The 8,367-nt window shown below is 68.4% G+C and overlaps 1 protein-coding gene across 1 annotated transcript; it reads right to left on the bottom strand.

Annotated features, from left to right (window-relative positions):
* Nucleotides 1–4,848: 4,848 nt before the first annotated feature.
* Nucleotides 4,849–7,527, bottom strand: NEUROD2 (neuronal differentiation 2). Its single transcript, XM_048318068.1, has 2 exons — nt 7,320–7,527; nt 4,849–6,183 (listed from the first exon to the last, which is right to left on the bottom strand). Exon 2 carries the CDS (start codon nt 6,176–6,178, stop codon nt 5,102–5,104), a length of 1,077 nt encoding a protein of 358 aa, XP_048174025.1. The 5' UTR covers nt 6,179–6,183; nt 7,320–7,527; the 3' UTR covers nt 4,849–5,101.
* Nucleotides 7,528–8,367: the final 840 nt, after the last annotated feature.

The following is an 8,367-nucleotide window of genomic DNA, read 5'->3' as shown; positions in this document are numbered from 1 at the left end:
CTGCAGAACCCGGGCTGCTCACAGAGCCCCGGCCACCCAGGTGCCCCCAGCCCTGCTCTTCCCTTGGGTACCCCCTGCCCCCCATTGCTCTGTCCCCTCCCAGCCCTGCCCGTGTGCTCGTGCCCCACCGGAGTGCAGGGCCCTTTCCTCACCCTCTCGCTGTCTCCCATCACCCCACCACCCCAGTACCCAGTGTGGGGATGGGGGACAAGGCTCAGTGGGGCAGGGGGTAAATGGGGGGGAAGGCACGACCCCCACGGGGCTGCGACTGGCGGGGACACGATGGGGATGGACACAGGTGGGGACACTGCCCAGCCGGGCCAAGGCCCTCCTGGCCCCGCAGCCCTCGGGGCCGGGCCGGGGCCCCGGGCGGAGCTGCTGGCGGTGCCGCATTCCGGAGAAGCCGCCTCCGCCGGCGGCCGGTGCCAGCAGGCGCTGGCAGGTTCGGAGCTTCGCAGCGATTCCAGGCACAGATGTCCTTGTTTTAACTCCTCTGCGATGGAGCCTGGCAGACCGGGCGGGGGAGGGGGCGGCTCTGCAGCCCCCGGGGCGGCGGGGACCGTTGCCAGCCCGGCCCGCCCCGGCCGCGGCTCCGGGGACCGCCGGGACCCCTCGCTCCCACACTGGGGACGGCGTCCTGGGCTCCCCCTGGCACAAAACCGGAGCCAGCACACCCCCCCCCGGCGCCCCACATCCCTCCCTGTCCCCCACATCCCTCCCGACCCCCGGGCAGCCCCCGGCCCCCGGAGCGGGGCCGCCTCCGCAGCACGGCGAGTGCCGGGCGCCGGGAGCCTCCGGTTTTTTATGGTATCTGCAATTTTGGCAGAAATCTGTCTTTAATTTAGCTGTCCATATAAAAATCCGCACTGTATAATAATGAACAGATGCCATGAAATTTAAACTGAAGCAATGACTCCTCCTCCCCCCCCCCGGCTGGCACTCGCCGGTGGCAGCGGCGACCCGGAGCTGGCGCTCGCCCCGCGCCCCCGCCGCGCTCCGCCGGGCCGGGAGAGGGGCCGGGCCAGGGGCACCGGGGGCACCGCGGGCACCGAGGGTGATGCGGGGGGGGAGACACACACCCCCATCTCATCCTGCTTTGAAACAGCGGGGCTGTGTCCGGGCGAGCCGCCACCGCGAGGTCCCCTCGGTGCTGGCCGAGCTCAGCTCCCCCCGGCACAGCCGTGCGGGGTCCCGGCAGCTCCCCAGACGCCCCAACCCACCCGAGGTGAATTCAATCCCACGGTCGCACAAAACACTCACAGAGCCCGGCGGGGCGGCGACTCCCGACCTCCCACTTCCCTCCCCGAGAGCCGCCGGGCACCGGGGATGCCGGGCGGAAGGGCTGGGCACCGGATCAGGCACCGGAGCTGTGATCCGGACCGGGCACCGAAGCTTTATACCGCGGCTGTGTTTCGGAGCCGGGCACCAGGACCGGGCACCGGAACCTTGTACCGAGGCCGGTCACCGGAGATTTCCAACAAAACCGTTCACGGGGACCGTGCACCAAAACCTTCCACCGGAGCTTTCCGCCGGGGCCGTGCAGCGAGTGCGGGGCCGCATTGCGGGGCCGGGCCTCGCCGGAGCAGCCGGGCGGATTCCCGCATCTTCGGCGGGGCCCGGCGGGCACCGGGGAAACAAAAATCCCGACAACTGAATATAAACCGCAGCCCCGCCACCGGGGCCGGCACCCCCTGGCATAGCCGGCCCCGGGAGCAGATGTCGGCGGCCCCCCCGCAGCCCCCGGCCCCCGCGTCCCCCTCCTCCCCTCCGCAGGGGCATCCGCCCTTCGCCGCCGCTGCTCCGGGCCGCGGCCCCGGTGCCGCTGGTTGCGAGTGACGGCAGAAGGGCCGCACATCGACAGCCTCAGCCCCAAGGAGCCTCCGCCCGGCCCCATCGATTCCCCCCGGCGTTTTTTTTCCCCGAGGAAACGAGTCCCGGGAAGGTGTTGGGGCCAGAGCCGTCGGAAGAGAATCCGCTGCTTTGCGGAGAGCGGCGGGTGCCGGAGCCCGACCGGGGGGTCGGGGGCCGCTGCAGCGGCTCGTGGGGCCGTGGCGGATCCGCTCCCCAGCCCGGGCCCGACTCCTCGCCACCAGTGGCTCTGGGACCGGGCCCAGCACGTCGGGGCCGCGCTGGATCGAGCCCCAGTTTGCAACCCCGTCACAGCCCGACCCTAAACCGGCCCGGTTTATCCCCAAAAGCCGCGGGGCTGCGGAGAGAGGGTATCGGACTCCTCTCCCGGGAGGAAACCGATGGCTCGGTCCCCGCAGCCCCTGTGTGGCCCCGGCGCACGATGATCCCGCGGGGAACCGTCCCCTGCGACCCGCGTGGCCGGCGAGACCCGGAGCCCAGTACCCGACCGTGCCCGGTGCCGGCGGCCGTCGGGTGGCGATGAGCCCCGGTGGAGCGGACGGGAAATGAACCGACGGCCGTTAAGAGGCCCGGGCGCCCGTTCAGCACCGCCGCAGCGGACAGCTCCGCGCCGGGCACCGGCACCGCGCCGCGCTCCCGGGGCTCCACCGGCACCGGGCATCGGCACCGGCACCGGGCATCGGCACCCGCACTGGCACCGGGTACCGGGAACGACACCGGGCACCGGGCACCGGCACCGGCACCGCATCGGGGCTCCCGGGGCTCCCATGGGCACCGGTTCCCTGAACCGGCACGGGAACTTCCGGGGCTCCAACGGGCGTCGGCACCGGGAACCGGCACAAGCTTCGGCACTGGCACCGACACCTCGCCGGGGCTCCCGGGGCTCCAGCAGGCACCAGCATCGTCACTGGCACCGGCACCGGCACCGGGCACCGCGCCGAGGCTCCATCGGGAAGCAGCACCGGGAATCGGCACAAGCCCCGGGCACCGCGCCGGGAGCCGACTGGCTTCCCGGGGCCGCCACCGAGGAACCCGGCCTTGGCTACCGCCACCGCGCTCCCTTCTCGAGGCCACCGACACCGCGGCCCGGTGCCAGCCCCGGGCACCAAGCTCCGAGCTCCCGCTCCCAGGGGACCGGAGCGGTGTCACCGCCGGCGGACCGAGCCGGGCCGCCGCTCCGGATCCCGGTGCCTTTATTGGTGAGGGGGGGACACCGCCTCCCCGGTCCCGGGGGGGACACCCGTGGGGCAGAGCCGCGTTATATCAGCGCCGCCGCCCCGCGGGCCGCGCATTCGGGCGGCGGGAGCGGCGGTGGCACCGCCGGGGGGTGGGGGGGGGGGGGTTCCGTCCGGTGCTCCCGGTGCCCCCGGGGCGGAAGGAAAGCGGCGAAGGCGGCGGAGTCAACATTGAATATTTATTAATCGCCGTCGAAGGACGCTCGGTAATTACAGCCTCGCCGCGATCGCACCGGCGGCGGCTCGTCACGGCCGACGAGTCCTGGCGGGGCCGGGACCGGGCGACGAGCGTCCAGCGGGGCCGGGGGGGAGGGCGGCCCCGGGAGGGAGGGGAGGGGGCCGGTGCATGCAGTACGGCCGGGCCCCCCGGCCCCGCGCCCCCGCACTCCGCCGCCGCCGAGCAGGGTCCGGGCGGCGGGGACGGGGACAGGGAACCGGGACCGGGGAGCGGGAGCGGCGCCCGGCGCGGGGGGGTCTTGCATATCGTTGGCCATAAATATTTATTAATCGAAATGAAACGGAACGGAAACACGAAAGCACTTCTGGTGTCGGGCAGCGGGTCCCCTTTGCTACAACGGTTTGTGGGTTTTTGTTTCTTTTTCCCTTTTTTTTTTTGTTTTTTCCCGTTTTAGTTTTTTTTTTCCCAAAACTTTTGTCTTTCCTTTTTTTCCCCTTATTTTTTCTTTTTTTTTTCTTTTTTTTTTCTTTTTTTTTCGTTTTCAAAACATTTCTCAGAAATCCTCCTCCTCTCCTCCTCCCTGGTCTCTAAAAATGCTGGTTTCTCGAAGGTGGTGCGGGCAGGTTCCGACAAAAAAAAATCCCAAAAAACAAAGAAAACCCAACCAAAAAAAAAAGCATTATCGGCTTCCCGGCGTCTCCCGGCTGAAGGAATGCGGCAAACCGGGACGGAGACCCCCGGGCCGGGCGCCGCGGGGGGGGCGCAGCCCCGCCAGCCCCCCCGGAGCCCCGCTTGCATAGCTGCGGGCTGCGCTTCCCGGCTCCGCCAGCTCGGGATAAACCGGGGCGGCTCCGCGGGGGGTGGTCACTTTCCTTTTTTTTTTTTCTCATTATTATCATTATTTTTTTTCCTTTTTTTTTTTTCCTTTCTTTTTTTTTTTTTTTTTTTTTTTCCGTTTCAAGTTTTTAAAACAGGTAAAAAACGTCCTGACACACGCGCTGCGAGGAGCTCCCGGGGCGGGGAGCGGGGCCGGGGCCCCCCCAAAGCAAAGTGCATCTCGGAGCGTCCGCCGGGCCGGGCCTCTTGCATAGATAGAAATTGGGGTTCGTTCCTCCCTGCGCCTCTTTATTGCTTCGGAAAGTTTCGCTCCGCGCCGCAGCGCGGGCTCCTCTCGCTCCCACGGGCCGGGGCAGCGGGTGTCCAATGCCGGGGGGGTGCGGGGGGGTCGGGGTCAGGGCTGGGGAGGGGAGAAACGGCCCAAAATGGGGGTGGGAGGGGGGAAGAAAAAGAATTAAAAATAAAGATATAAAATTTAATTAAAACGAATTAAAAATGAAACGAAGCGGCTCGACCCAGAGGGTCATGCTGGGCACCGGGGGGGCTCCGGCGGGCTGGACGGGGGGGTCGGCCCGTGCGAGGCGTCTCCCCCGGGGAAAATAATAATAATAATAACGATAATAACAATAATAATTAATAATAGTTATTATAATAATAGTGCTGATAATAGCGATAATAATAAAATAACTAAATAAATAATATTAAATAACAAAGAAATAGTAATAAATAATGAACATTTTAAAAATAACGAAATCGACAATAATAAAAATTTAAGGAAAAGGGAAAATCCTCCCAAAAAAGCACTTTGTCCCCACGGGGCGCGGGGACCCGCCGCCGGGGCCGGGTCCCCATATTGCACCAAAGCCCACGGCGGAGCCCCGGGGGCCGGTCCGCGGGGCCGCCGCGGGTGGGGGGTGTGTGGGGGGGGGGGTCGCCCCCGCTCCCCGCCACCTCGGCGATGGGGAGGGGTGTGGGGAGGGGGTCAGTTGTGGAAGAAGGCGTTGAGCTCCTCGTACATGGGGCCCCGCTCGTGCGGGAGGTGCATGTCGTAGGGGAAGATGTTCTCGGAGTGGACCCCCCCGCGCATCCCCGCTGACCCGAAGACCAGGTTATGGGCGGCGGGGCGGGAGCCGGGCAGCGCCGAGTAGTGCATAGAGTAGTGGTAGCTTTTCTCGTGGTCGGGGGATGAAGAGTCCTGCTTGAGGGAGAAGTTGCCGTTGATGCAGAGCGGGGGGCTGAGCCCCCCGTCGTACTCCGAGCTGTTGTAGTCGGGGGAGGTGTTGCCGTAGAGGCTCTCGTAGGCGGAGGCGCAGTAGCCGTGTGTCCTCAACCCGTGCGGCCCGGGGCCGGCGGCGGGCGGGCAGGGCGCCGCGGCCAGCCGCGAGCAAGGGTAGGGGTAGGGGTGCACGGCGAAGGAGGCGGCGTTGGGGCCGTGGAACCGACCCCCCTCCTGCCCCTGTTCCGTCAGGAAGTTGCGGGAGTTGAGCTGGAGGCAGCCGGCCACCAGGTTGGTGGTGGGCTGGGACAGCCCCTTGCACAGAGTCTGCACGTAGGAGACCAGGTCGGGCCGCTTGCCCGAGCGCAGGATCTCGGAGAGAGCCCAGATGTAGTTCTTGGCCAAGCGGAGGGTCTCGATTTTGGAGAGTTTTTGGGTTTTGGAGTAGCAGGGAACCACCTTGCGCAGGTTGTCCAGGGCCGCGTTCAGGTCGTGCATCCGGTTCCTCTCCCGGGCGTTCGCCTTCTGCCGCCGCAGCTTGGACCGCTCCAGCCGCGCCTTCGTCATCTTCCTCTTCTTGGGGCCGCGCTTCTTGGGCCGCTCGCCCTCCGCCTCCTCCAGGCCTTCCTCCTCCTCTTCCTCCTCCTCCTCGTCCCCTCCTAGCTCCCCTTCCTCCTTGCTCTCTCCCAGCGAGCCCTCGGGCGGCTCCTCGGGGAGGGCGCAGCCCTTCCCCGCCCGCTCCTCCTTCTCGCTCCGGGCATCGTCCTCGCACTCCTCGGCCCAACCGGGGAATTTCGGGACTTCGGGGACCAGGCTGGGCTCGCTGAAAAGTCGCGTCAACATGGTGGCTGCAGCGGGGGGCAAAGAGCCAGGCGTTACCGGCGGCCCCGCCGCCCGCCCCCCCTCCCCCGCCCCGCTCCCACCCGCCGGGACCGGCGACAACGAATTGGGCGCGGGGCCGCCCGCCGCTGCCCCCCGCCCCGGCTGCCCGACACCGGGGCCACCGGGGCTCTCTCGGGGCGCGGCGATTCCCCCCCACCCCGACCCCCCCCAGCCCCACCGCCGGGGTCCCCGCGGCCGCCGCCCGCGCCCCGCTCCCGCTCCTCTGCACAGCCCCCCGCGCCCCCCCCGCTCCCGTCCCGCCCGATGCCCCCCCCCCACGGTGCCCCGAGGGCCGGGCCCGGTGTCGCCGGTCCCTCTTTGACGCCTCCAACTTTTCGCTGCCGCGGGCACGGAGCGGCCCCGGCCGCGGCTCCGCCGCCGCCGTCCCGCGGCCGGGGGGGTCGAGGTGAGGCCGCCGCCCCCCCCGGCATCCCCAGGTACCCCCCGTACCCCCTCCGGCCCGGCCAGCCGCGCCCGGCTCTCCCTCCCCGCCCCGGGGCTCCCCGCGGCCGCCGGAGCGCGGCCCGTAAAATGCGGCGGCACCAACCGGGGGGCGGCGGGGGGTGGCGGGGGCGGCCGGGGCCCCCCCGGGGGAGCGCGGGGGCCGCGGGCGGCGGCGCTGCCGGGGGCGCCCCCGGGGCCGGGCGACGCGGCGGGGCCGGGGCGGGGGGCACCGCCCGGGGCGGGGGCCGGGGGCGCCGCGGGGGAGCGGGGGGGCGGCTCCGCCAGGTCGGGCCCCCCCGGGGCGGCGGCGCGGCGGCTCCGCGCTGATTTCGTTGATGCCGCTCGGCCGCCGCTGCCCGCTCCGTCCCACCGGGACCGCGGCGCCCCGGGCGCGCCCAGGCTGGGGGGGGGGGGGGGGTGGGGGACCGGGGACGGCGAAACCCCAACAACCCCCCTTGGGGGGGGCTCCGGCGGGGGGAGAAAACCCCATCAGCGGGGCCGGCGGGGAGTGGGAAAACCGAGGGCCGGGGGAGAACGAAAGATGGGGGGAAAAAAGGGCGAGACGTGGCGGAGAAACAAAATCAACATGGAAGTTGCCTTTTCTCCATTCAAGTTTCCTCCGCTGCCCTCCCAACCCTCCACTTCTTACATAACTCACCTTCGGGCGGACCGCAGGAATTCTTATTTCATTGTTCCCAGCATCTTCTGGGAGCGGGACGCGGCTCCTTGAGGTGCTCCAGCCTCCTGCAGTCCTCTATCCAAAAGGAGGCGAGAGTGGCATCTCTACCCAGCAAAGGGGGGTACCAGCTCTGCTGCCAGTGCCATATGGTTGGCACGTCATGCGCGAGAGCTATCACATGAGAGCTAATGATTGACATGCGCTTGCATTCAGGGAGATTTGTCTCTCTGGGGAAGGAGGACTCGCCATCTGTCACTCTGTACTCTAAAAAAAAAAAAAAAAAAAAAAGAAGAAAAAAAAAAAACCTCTTCCAAATCTCCAGCTCTGCCTACACGCCGCAAAATGGGACCCGGGCGAGATGCAGGCGATGGCGGGGCCGGGAGGAACAATGGAGCCAGCGGGAAAACCGACCATCCCGGCTGGGCCAAGCGTGGCGGGGACACAGACGGGCGCTGGGGTGAGGGGGGAGATGCCATGGGGACCCTCGCTGGGAGCTGGCATCTGCGGCTCGCCGCAAAATGCCGCGGCGGCTCGCCCGGGTCCGTCCCCACCCTCAGCCGGCAGCCGAGCGGCGATGGCTGCGGTGGCGAGGGCCTGGCACGGGCTGGGGGCTGTGGCCGGGCATGGTGGTGGTGGTGGCAGTGCCCAGTTTGGCCACACCGGTGCTGGCCGGGGGCTGCAGGTGTGGCGTGGGCAGGGCTGGTGGCTGCAGGGCTGTGTGTCCCCACGCGGGCGGCACATGGACCCGCTGGCACCCCCTTGGCCGCACAGCCATGCCAAGGTGCCTCCACCCCACGGCACAGCCCCACGCAGCCTTTGGCACCCTCTGTGCTCACACAAACACACACACACCCCCCCGGCACACTCACGCCCTCCCCGATGCACGCGGGGGCTGAGCCTCCACGGATGCCAGTCCCACGCTGGTGGTGGCCGAGGCCCGGCAGTGCCACGGCACAGCCAACGAGGCCTTTGTCTGTCGGGCAACTCCTCACTGCTCTGTCACCCTCCGGCCTCCAAATCTGTCCCC

The sequence above is a fragment of the Corvus hawaiiensis genome, chromosome 1 (genome assembly GCF_020740725.1).
Source record: "Corvus hawaiiensis isolate bCorHaw1 chromosome 1, bCorHaw1.pri.cur, whole genome shotgun sequence".
In the NCBI taxonomy this organism is placed as follows: Eukaryota; Metazoa; Chordata; class Aves; order Passeriformes; family Corvidae; genus Corvus; species Corvus hawaiiensis.
The sequence above is the reverse complement of the archived record's forward strand: the minus strand, read 5'-3'. Positions and strand labels throughout refer to the sequence as shown.

What these genes read in the sequence shown, in the direction of transcription:
- NEUROD2 (XM_048318068.1), bottom strand. Translation starts at nt 6,178, where the DNA reads ATGTTGACGCGACTTTTCAGCGAGCCCAGCCTGGTCCCCGAAGTCCCG.